The sequence below is a fragment of the Ammospiza nelsoni genome, chromosome 6 (genome assembly GCF_027579445.1).
Source record: "Ammospiza nelsoni isolate bAmmNel1 chromosome 6, bAmmNel1.pri, whole genome shotgun sequence".
In the NCBI taxonomy this organism is placed as follows: Eukaryota; Metazoa; Chordata; class Aves; order Passeriformes; family Passerellidae; genus Ammospiza; species Ammospiza nelsoni.
The window spans coordinates 28,759,485-28,771,662 of NC_080638.1; the positions used below are offsets into that span (position 1 = coordinate 28,759,485).

The following is a 12,178-nucleotide window of genomic DNA, read 5'->3' on the forward strand; positions in this document are numbered from 1 at the left end:
GAGACTGTAAAAGCTTAGTGACTACATCCAGACAGCTGATTATCCCCAAAAGAGGTCAATTATAGTGACCTCTGACTAAATAAAAAAATACCATTTTGAAGGGAAAAATGCCATCAGCAGCTGGCATTTCAGGACCACCCTATTGTTACTAAAATTGACCTGATCTGGCTGTGCCAATCAGTTATTGTTTAGATGAACACAAACAGAAGGGATAAGAACAAATAGAAAGTCAGGTTTCTGAGGTGGCCTATTTGGATTTTTCTGTAGTTATTAATATACAGCACATGAACCTACTAAATCAGTTAAACTTCCATTGATCCAATCATTTCAATTTGCAATATGAACATTTGATTCATGCTGTAGTAGTACCAACACACACTTTTTTTTACTTTTTTGAAACAGAGAAAAAAAAATCACTACTGAAGCACTTTATCCATTTAAATTACAGGGTTACAGTAGTAAAAAACACTGAAAAATATTTCAGCTAAAGCTTTATAAGTTAATGAATCATTATACAAACACAATCAAGAACTGAAGTTTTGCATGCTGAATGAATATTTTATTTAGAACCAGTTTATAAAAATAAAATACAAAATAATTTGAAAACAAAACTTAAACATTGTACAAAGCCTTGATATGGTACAAATGAGAAAATAAATAATTACAACTTTATGTACAAATGACCATTACAAGGGCATTAACTCTTTATGCTCTTGGGTGCCTGAGCAAACTTAAATGAAAAGAATGGCTTAGAGGATTTCTAAGGAGGGGAAGAGAATTGCAATTACTGAGTAAGAGAATTTGAAGGACTCAACATTTGTCTTCCTCAATGGTAAAAAACAATCTCAGAACTACTTTCCACTTAATTTAATCACACTGCAGACTTTGCTATTGAGTACTTGATTTCTTATGGGGTTTACAACATTGTATTTTTAATTAATACACAGATTTAATTCTTTGTGGTATTGCCCAGGGATTTTAGATTAGCAGCCATTGGTTGGCCACTTCAAAAAGTCAGTACTTGTCTGAAGGCATTGCTGGTGATTTCCTTAATTTACTAGTTTGGATGTTCATAGGAAAGCATTTGAAAATTGGCATCTGTTAACACAAGCACTGCAACTTGAGTCTGGGCTGACTCTATAAAAAAGAAAGTTAAAAGCTGGGGAAGAATTTTCAATCTTGCTTCCTAGCCAATGAAAGTAAAGAGGATGCAGAGAAGGCTGCTTGGGAACAAATCCAGATCTCCAGTCAGAAGAAAAATATGTGAAATTGTCAAAAAAATCCTACTTCACTTTGCATCAAACCTTTATGACCATGCCTGCCATGCAGCAGATACCGGTTTAAAAGGATTTGAAGCCAGGCAGACCAAATTAATTATATTGCATCTTTTGGAGCAAGTTGTTCTGCTGTTACCATAGGCCCTTTACGTAAAAGGTCAAAGATCAAGTGATCTCAAAACAAACATCAAATTAATTCCAGCTGAATTCCCACAGACACTTATGGATGATGGGGGCCTCACATGAGTAGCCCACTTGGGATACTGTTTTAAAAGAAACCACATTGTACTCTTGGCCAAAGCTGGCTCTCAACAGTAATTCTGACAGAAAAGGAGAGATCCAGAGGCATGTCATGTCATGTAATAATAATAACAGCAATAAGAAAATTAGTATTTTCCAATTTAAAATACAGCAACAGCAAATTTGATATTCATAGAGTGAGTTTATCTTTTCAGTTCCTAATCAGGGGAAAGAGCCTCAACAAAACAGGACCCTATACTGATTTTAATGAAGTTGCACCTGCACAAGAACAGCAAGAACTCCCACGGGTCCAAGCTCTTAATGTAGAAGAGAAACAGGAGCATAGCATTTGGACTTGTCATTATCATTGCTGAGAGAGAATGTGTTATCATCAATGGAGAGTAAAATCAGCCCAATTTGTTCAAACGTGGATGGCAAGAGTCATTGCAAAGTTAATACATCAGTCTTTGAAAAAATGGACTCCTGTACATTTTTCCTTAAAAAACCCAACCAAACAAAACCTCCTCCTTAAAGATATATATTTAAAAGCCTGATTATTTAAACCATATGAAAATGAGTGATAAAAGCTTTTTGGCATTTGACAATATCATAATTCCTGATAATTATTATATAATCCAAGCTGACTTTATATAATTTCTCTTTCACAAATATTATGTGTAGGGAAAAGGAACACTGGCTTCAAGCAGACAGGTGAGGTATTCTTATGTGATGTGCATGTTTATGAAATTTGATTAGCTAAAAAATGTATGACCTATGCCTGTGTATTGCATATAGTCAAAACACGGAACCTCACTTCTTTTACCAGCATTTCTGGTAACCAAAAATGGTACTAATTACAATGAAAGACATTTGAGCCAAAAGCAAAACAGCAAACAAACCCAATCAGTTGTTCACTGCCTACTTGATTAGCTAAAAGAAGTTGAATAAAAATATTATGTTCTGTTCTATAAATTTCAGAAAGAGGAATCATAGAACCATCAAGGTTGGAAAACACTGCCAAGTTCCAAGTTCAACTGCTAACCTAGCACTGCCATGTTCACCATCCAACGAGCAGCCAAAGCTTTCACCAGCTGAAGAGAGGACTCATGGATAAAAGTCAAGGCCTTTATCCAGCTAAGAGTTCTCTGATCATTCCTAGAAGTGGAAAAGCATACAGAGAATGCACCACAGGAAGCTTAGCGTTAACCTAAGCAGACCCTGACTCACTGAGAATGACAAGACAGACATGGCTCTTGTCCCCTCACAGCATCAGTCCTGCATGAAAAAAATTCATGTATTATAGGCCTGTCATGAGAAAGAGTTTGACTTTGAGCTCTCTTTTTTTCTCCTATTCATTTCCAGAAGACTAATCTCTAATTTAAGATATATATAAAAATTGGAGGCACATATAATTCATTTTCCATTAGACCCTTTTAAGAAATTGGAATAATTACATTCTTCTTACCAGAATTTGTGCCTCTAAGTGTTCCATAAAAATTCATTACAGAAAAAATTTGTTTACAGGAAAAAGACTGTACTGTAAATCTGGCTTTATCTACATTCTCATCAAAGAGAAAAAGAAAAAAAATTAGAAGCATTACAGTCAACCATTGCATAAGTATTACTGCAATAAGAAGGACCTACAGGAGTTTTGCCCAAGTAGGACTACAGGATGAGACCTTGTAATATGAAAAAGACACAAAATCAGAATTAGGGCATAGGGACATTGCAGTAGATGAAAAGGAGACCAGAGTAAATCAAAGCAAAACTGGCCTTGGCTCACTCCGGCAAATGAATTCCAGTGAACAGGATGGAATAGCTGAGACTCTTCCTATCTATATGTATATACACACATAGGTATGTATGTATATATATATTTCTATATAATATACAGTATCTATATAAGTGTATATGAAGATACACTTAGGTACAAATGTGTATTTATATATATATATATATAAAATCAAAATTGTGTGTTTTCCCAGCAATAGTTATTACCATAATACTACAAATTGTAGATGATAGAGCTCCAGCAAGTCTTTTTCAGATGAAAAATATTTCAAGCTATTTTTAAATATATAGGACCAAATCCTTTCTTATACATCAAGACTGTTTAGTGAGGTATGCAAGAAAGCTTGATCTCAAACATGCAGACTTCAAGGTAAGAATATGTCCAGATTTCCCAAGACAGGATGTGGCTGGTGGCTGTAATGAATGCCTTGTGTCACTCTGCAGGGCTTTGCCTCCTGTATAATTACATATAACTAGCAGTGAAGACCTCATCTTGCTCCTGCCTTTGAGCAGTGACATTTTCTACGCTTATTGATCCTGCTCAAGCAGTAGATAGGTGTGTAGCATCATACAACTTGCCAACGTTGCTCTACCGTATCACACTTTCTATTACTCTAACAGGGTTTTACCTAAGTAGTAATTGGCATTTGTAATTAATAAAGAGGTTAATTAATATTGATTTTTGAGACTGTAACTTAGATTGATTTTACCATGCAATATTGTAGCACAAAAGTCTGTGTGAAATGTTTGGTGATTTCAAGTTCTATTTTAGTTTAAAGGCTTCATGCCTCAGTTTCTCTAAAAAATGCTCCAAAGTGCTGGCCACAACACAGAACACACCATAAAGAGGAAATGAGCATGCAGCATCTGCACCTGCTACATGTCATGGCTCCATTGCACTGCTCACCAAAGAAAGGGAGAAGACAAAGCAACAGCTCCTTGAATTTTATTATTTCCCAGCTAATATTCCTATATAAACTGCTGTGTGCTATGCAGAGTAACGGCAGCCATTTTGTACAATGGAGAAAAATCTTCCCCGTCCCTGAAAATGTGTTGCAGATAACCTGCCATAAACTACTCACACACACTCTGCACAAGGGTCACACACATGTACATTGGTGGTTTTCTGCAGAGCCATATCCACATTCAAATACTGAGGCTTACAGAGTCCTTAATGATTATATAGGCCCTCTAGAAATATTAAGCTAACATTAATGTATGAGTTAATCAATTGACCATTACTTAAAAACATTAACTGATTGCTATGTTAGACTACAGTAAGCATTTCTGTAAACTTTTGGGAGAAGGGTATCAAGCAACAAAAAACTCAAGAAGAGCAGGTAGTTCAAGCTAAGTTATTCACAATTGCTCCTCCATTCACATCTTCATTATTTTCTCCTTAGATCCTGTTAAATCTACAGCAAAAAAGCAACTGGGGGTATACAGTCCTTCTACCTTTTTCTCACCAAAAGAAGCCTGTGTCACCAATAATGACTGATTTCTCTTTTTCTTTTTGGCATAGTTCACTATTTTTACATTGGCAAGTAGTTCAAGTACGAGTGAATTTCTACAGCATTGGTTTATTTTACATAGTAATGTCTAACAATGGACAAGCCTGTACTTTGAAGACAACGTAACAGAGGTGTTATGTGCTTTCTCACCTGTAAAGCAGTTACCATTTCTGGATCCTGTTACACTAGAGAGAAAATATAAACACCTCAACTTCAGCATTTTCAGGCAAGGATGCATAAAGTTAGTACTTATGAAAACTGACAATGTAACATAGGAATAAACTTACATGATGGTAATAAATGCTTTTCAGAAATAAGGGAAAAATAATCATATGCTGCCACGCCACCTTAACAAATCATTCCAGCAAGTGCCCAGGACAAAAACATCACAATGTGACCAAATTCTTTTTTATGGTATACCATAAGGAAACATGTGGAAAACAGGAAGGAAAAGATGGAATTTGTTGTTGTCACATTCAACCATTAGGTATTCATAGACTGTCACTGTTCCTAAATGACAAGTATTCACCATTTAGAACTCACATAATGAAATAAAAATGAGCAAGACCTTTTTGTAATAAAAAATAAAAATATCTTTTGAGTCTTTGTTCTTGTTCCATATGCAAATGTGCACATGAAATTAGAAATAAAAAAAAAAACAAAGCTGCAACACAAAACATTGGCTGGTTGAGAAATCAGCAGTCCTTCAATTTTGTACCAAGGTATAAAGGCTATTAGAATTTGTGCATTCCAGATTTTTTTGGCAGGGGTGCAGGGGAGAATAGAAGAGGTAATTATACAAGAGCTAACAGAAAGGGAACTGTACTATTCGTGGTCCATAAATTACAAATGAAAAATGAGAAAGAATGAGTTTATATAAGCATATACATATATGTATATATAAATATTTATATTATATAATTTACCATGAGGACATGCAATTATTCGTATAGCACCTATTATACATTATAATACAAAGGAATAGGATTTGCAATGGTACAGTTTCTTCAGAAAAAGCAGGTATACCCTACCTATTGCATTCATCTGTAGTGCTTGAAACCTGAATGAAATTAAGGTTCCACACTGTGCTACATTACATATGGGAAAAAATATACATAATAAGACAAGGAAAAAATCAACATAGTCTGACAAAGCAAGTGAAATTCAGTGCAGCTCTAGGGCAGCTTTAATGCAGCATTAGAATGTGTTAGCTCAGAGACAAAATATTCCCTTTTAAATCCAAAAATATTCATTTGGCAGAGGTTAAATAAAAAACACAGATGCTGGCTGGAGAGGCATATGACTACAGCAAGCAGATCAGTAATTGACAAGTCTCCTATGCATCCAGAGTCCCCACAACAGGAATCATTAGGGAGGAGAGCTGGCTGCATCTTTCTCAGGCTTGTGTTCTTGTCTGTCCCTATTCTGACCCACTATGCTTTTCTGAACGCAGCAAAAGGTGCCACACCTTTCATTCCCTACAGGGTTCCTGCAGAGCACAAGATGTTACTGAGTAACTACCTAATAAAACTGGAGGAATTAAACACCATGGACTTTACTGAGAGTCAACAAAGCTGCTCTATCAAAAACACATTTGGGAAACTGAATTACAATAATCCAATATGAAAATATCTCAGATTTCTTTCCGTATATTTTGCTTTAATGATTAACATTCTTATCCAGATTTTCTAAGGGTGTTAAGTGTACTTCCATCACCCCTAACCTATCACGTTCATAAAGTAGACAATTTCCTCATCTCTGTTTCATCTTTCATAATTTTAAAAAACAAATGACCAAAAACCCAAAACTTGATTGGTAATCATGTCTGCATTGCAAGATCTGTGGTTTAAGTGATCCATAAATAATGGAAAATAAAAGTCAGCAATAACAAAGGTTCTTTTTTCATTTGAATTAAGGGGGTCAAGAAAGGTTCTTATTTTCTAACTTATATTGCATTTTCCTGTAAATCTACAACACACAGTGAAGGGCATACATCTACTCCTTTCTCTTAATTCCTAGGAGAGAATGCTTTTCCAAATCCTATCAAATGTGGTTTGAAAAACCCCACTATGACTCCCAAAAAACTGTATGATATAGAACTGAGAATCAGCTTCTTGGATCCTAATTACTGCTAAGAAAATCTCTAAATAATATTGGTACAAAAACTTCTTGTCAAATATTGATTTTTAAATTTCATCAGTGTCTTGAAGGGGTAAGGTATATGATACTAAGGTAAGAAATCTGTGCCATAATAGGGGACAAAATAAGCACTCAGTGACTCAGAGGTGAGTGCAGCTCAAAATGGAAGAAATTTATAAGGCAGAAATGTCATCTTCTAAAGTGTGTGCTTTTTTAAAACTGCAAAGAAATGCTTGAGCAGTACTTATCTCCCAAGTAGTGACATCATTTTGGGAATGCCTGTTTCAGGCTTTCTTACATACCCCTCGAGTACACAAGGCGTTAAATAATTAGGCCAAATCTTCTAACTAGGGAAACTAAACAGATCAAGATTAATACCATTTTAAAACACTCACCTTCAAGATACTTTTTCACTCTAAATACATTGCACCTCTTTGACTACCCAGCCATTCTTACCCTGGCCTCTACTTCCCATTTTTTGGATCTGCTTGCTGCCTGCTCTAAGGCAAAGCCTGGCCACTTATTTACATAGAATGCTTTCTCATGAATAGTTTACAATGGCTACTTTCTTTAAAATGTGCAGATTCAACACCTTTTTTTAATATACTTTTTTTTTGATTATTTTTTTAAATACACAGTACACAGACACAACATGCATCAGATTTAGGAGGAGATTTTATACCTGTCAAGACTCAGTTCCTATCTGCTAAGCTTAGTAGTTGATTTGCTCTTTCCTGTGGAAGTCTTAGTGTTTGGGGAATGGTGGAAAGAACTGCCAGATCCTTTCAGACCATTCTTGCTCGTTTTGTTGCAGCAGTGCTCTTGTTGGCAGGACCTCCTAGAAGATGAAGAGCCTGAATGGCTAGGAGGTGATTTACTCCTCCCAAAATGTGGGGATGAACTCCTCTGATCATGATGGGATCTCCCAGCCCGGGACGGAGAAGAACTGGCAGTACGGGGTAAAGAAGAGCTCCTAGGGGAGGCACTGGGACTGCGGCGGGGGATGACAGGGCTCTTGGGTGGCGTTTTTGGACTATGAGGAGATCCTGGACTCTTACACTGGGTAGAACTCCTTGGTCTTTGGGATCCATTCTGCAGGATTTGAGCCAGACGAGAGATAAGATCTGAGTCCGAGCTGCTACTGCCTAGGACTCTGTATCTGCGCAACCTTGAGAAGAAACGAAGAAAGATTATTTCTATTTCCATCTATTCACTAAAATTCAAATAGAAACTCCATATCACTAGAAACTAAGGAGGCGGTTGCATTGCTGAACAGATATGTGGACCTCAACTTTCCTGTTAGGTACAGGTATTTGGATCTAGGCTTTGGCTTCTGTGTTGTTCAGCTCAACATAGTATTTATATTTATATAAACTCACTCCCACAAATAGCCTCAGTGTTTACAGGATAACAGGAATTTCCTGGTGGTGTTGGAAGAAGTGCACTGAAGAGCAGTGCTTATCGCCATTTCAGAGGGGTACATCCATTCCTGCACACCATCAGTGCACTCCCATACACAATTTTAAGGGATGACAAGGCCCACTGCAGCTTCCTTGAAAGGATTTTGCACTACTGTATCAAAATTATCCTTATCTTGGGAATGTAGACAGAAAAATCTAGATTGTGGTTGTCTGCATATAGACGTGGCAAATGGGAGGTATTCTAAAATTCATTCTGCCCTACTTTAATTAGTTGATTTACTTAGACATGATCTGAGCATTAATTGACTTAATGGTGATGGCTGGAATCTCCAAATATTTACAATGTCTACATTAAGAACAGATTAATTTTCAAGGGAGCTGAATACAAGACCTCCTAAAAATTTCTATGGGTTTTTAAATAACCAGCAGTTCTGGAAAAGGAACCCCACTTTAACAAAATGTGTAAAAATTTAGTTATAGATTGTCATGTTTCAAAAAATTGAATGCACATCTATCGATGTATTAGTTTTAACAGTGAACCAGGCTCATTTTGTGTATCAGCTTCTCCTCATTCATTCTCCAACATTGTAAGGTTCCTCAGCGAATTGAAGCCCAGCATTTTTTTTTAATTAGTTAGAGGGTGGAACTTCTACAGCATTACATCCTGCACAGTAACTTCAGTCTAGCTCCTGAAAATCTATTTCAACCTGAAAATCTATTTCTATTTTCTCTGCATTACCTAGCTTCTACCCCAGGTCTAGTAGGCGGTTTTCCTGGTGGTGGCCGAGGAAAGAACTGAGCTGAACTTGAACTGGTAACTTGATCAGAGGTTGCCCAAGACACTGGTCTTGGAATCTTGCTTTTTCTGGACTGAGGGCTGCTTGGAGATAAAGAGCTATCTTCATTCTGCTTGCTGAAATGAGAGTCCAATGTCAATTTAGAAAACGAAGCTAAGACATCATCCTCAGAAAACGGTACTGGAGCAGCAGCCATTTTTTCCTCCAGTGACTTATCAGAGGCACTTGAGAGGTCACCAAGGAAAGATTTGAGCTGTCTCTTTTCCATAAGTAATTTGACCAAGTCCGTCTGATGGGCCTTTTTTAGAAGAAGCTTTTCCTTTGCAGAAACAGAAGCGGAATCTGACATTGAGTCTATCTCTTGTGCTAAAACTGGGATTCGACTCTGCCTGAATACAAAAGAAGATTTAACGGAGTCCTTCTTAGATCGATAAGAATTCTCATTTTCTGAAATGCAATGGAATAACTCTCCATTTCTGGGAGCATTTTTCTCTTTTTTATTCTCCTGCTGCAAAATAGTAGTAAGGGCCACTTGGTGGCATTTCAGGTCTTGGCTATGGACTTCCTCCTTATCAGAATGAAAACCATTTTCCTGAATGGTTGCTATTTTGCTTCCCTGTCTATTAACATGTGGGTTATTAAGTCTTGAGGGAGACAATTCTGATGTTTTAGGTGCTATTGACTTCAGAACCTCATCTTGATTTGGCACCAAACAGATAGGCCTTGACTTTGATTCTTGAGCTGCTTCAGTATTTGTTAGAGGTTCCTCCTCTGCAGATTTTGAGTTTCCTGGCAAAGAAGAATTCTGTTCTTTGCTAAGCATTTCAATGGCATCCTCAGAAACCAGTGGGAGCCCTTCTTCCTCAGCCTCCTCCACAGGAATATTTCCAAGCTCTTTCTCTTCCTGTATCCCATTGTGTTCAGGTAGGTCCTTTTGGTCACAATCCAGGACAGATTCTTTGACAAGTCCTCCCCTGTCAAGCACCTCTTGGTTAATATTAAGTACCAAATCTGGTCTGTTCGCACTAGCTGGAAGTGCATCCTCTGTCCCAACCAAACCTGGCAAACTTTCCTTTGGAGAGGAAAGTTCCATGGTATGTTCCACAGACTGACCATCCCGCTCTCTTCTCTCCAGCTGATGACCATAGTGAAAGCTCTCTGAAGCAGACTGTGTGGATGCCACTGAAGGTCTGGGTATTGTTATCTGCATTGGAAAATTAAAGAAAAAGGTGAGAAACTCAGGAATGTTATACAAGTAACATCCTTTAAATAGCAGCTTTGGTTCCACATCTTCAACATACATTATATAATGATTCCTATGAATCACAATGTTCAAATAATACCTAACTTCATGATGTACATGTAGATAATCTGGAAAATAATCTATCTTCTCAAGATAGAAATATGTATCAGGTAAAAAAAAACATATCAGTGAAAAATGTTGCAGTTAGCAAGTATAACCCCCCGGGAATGAGATCCTAACGGGCACTTTTTGGTGTTTTTTTTTTAATCTTAGTTTGAATACTCCTAGAATAAGTTGTATATAAATGTAAAATTTTTAACAAGGTCACAGCAATATTTTTAGACAAATGCAGAAGACAAAGAACACAGTGACATTTAGATTCATAAATTCCACACTCTTAATATATTTTTGTCTGGAAAAAGAGCTTTTCTCTGTATCCTGTATTAGTTATAGCTTTTCCTACTGAAGCTTATGCCCCATTTTAACTAGGTAACCTGGTTAGGATATCTCCTTACCTACGGTGATTAAGACATTCAAAAAGTAAATACTTACATCTCTAAATCCCCTAACAGGTCTGATCCAACAGATACGCATAAAGCACTCCTAAAACCTGTATATATCATTAAGTCAGATACTCTTTGAAAAACAGTTGGTTATGATGAGTGCTGTCTTTGGCACACAGCATAATTGTTAGAGTATGTGTCCAGGAAATGGGAAACCTGCATTCATATCTCTCCCTATTTGATGGGTATAGACCCACTTCCTCTAGTTCCCATCAAAACGGGAAAAAACCCAAATGGAGTTGTTTCTCACCTTCCCCATTGAAGACAGGCAAATATACAGACAAAAATGCAAGAATCATGAGGTGAGAGGGTGAGAGAACACATACACAAGAGAGAGCACATACACAAGTTTTGTCTCTGGAGACATGGGAGGAATGCACTCTCACATGAAGAGGAGTCCAGCATTTTGGCTTATAGATACTGGTTCGAGTAAGTTGGTCTAAACAGCAAAAAAAAAATTAAAAATCAAGGGGATACCATTCCATCTTTTTCTACATGGACAGAGAGTTCAGCTCTGTGTCTCTTTCTATTCTACAGCTTCATGAATCTGACACAATCTGTACTCAACAGAAAGTGGAAACTGGAGTCTGAGTTTGGCAAAAACACTTTCTTGATTCACTACTGGTAGAAGAGAAACCAAGTGGAGCGTCGCTAGCATGCTGCTATGTTATAATACAGATTTTACTTGATTTTGTTAAAGAAATTGTACACAGCGCTGAGCTTACTAGGCTTGTGCAAGAAGCCTAGTACATTGATATTACTGGCAGTAGAAACCAAACGAAACAAAAAAACAATCACACAGAGACCTGCAGTAAGGGTCTATATTTTGTTTCCTTTATAATTTGTTTTCAAGTTTGGGCCAATACAGTCCTCCATGTTTGCTGAATTAAAATAGTACATTGAGCAAAAATCTGAGGTTACTTAGAGGTTAGGGAAAAACAGTCCTACTCATCTCCTCTTAGTCCAAGTTCTTTCATCTGAAAGAAACACTATTTCCCTTTTGAGTTAGTGAAATGTTTCTTAGTGCAAAAGACTTCTTCTGAGAGAATCCAAGACCATCAGTTCAGCTACACAAAGAACAGAGGAAATAGAATTGTCTTTAAAGGCACCTTTCCATGATTAGATCATTTAGTGCCTTAATCTTGAGTATTAAAAAACAGTTTAGAGAGAATTCTGCACAGAAAAGAAAAAAGAAA

General features: G+C 37.0%; 1 protein-coding gene across 1 annotated transcript in view; it reads right to left on the bottom strand.

Annotated features, from left to right (window-relative positions):
- Nucleotides 1–537: 537 nt before the first annotated feature.
- Nucleotides 538–12,178, bottom strand: part of TTBK2 (tau tubulin kinase 2) — an 81,085-nt gene continuing 69,444 nt past the window's right edge. The window contains exons 16-17 of the mRNA XM_059473477.1: nt 9,119–10,380; nt 538–8,126 (exon numbers count right to left, since the gene is read on the bottom strand). Coding sequence (XP_059329460.1) covers nt 7,658–8,126; nt 9,119–10,380 — 1,731 coding nt within the window. The 3' untranslated portion in view covers nt 538–7,657. The remainder of the gene's footprint in view (nt 8,127–9,118; nt 10,381–12,178) is intronic.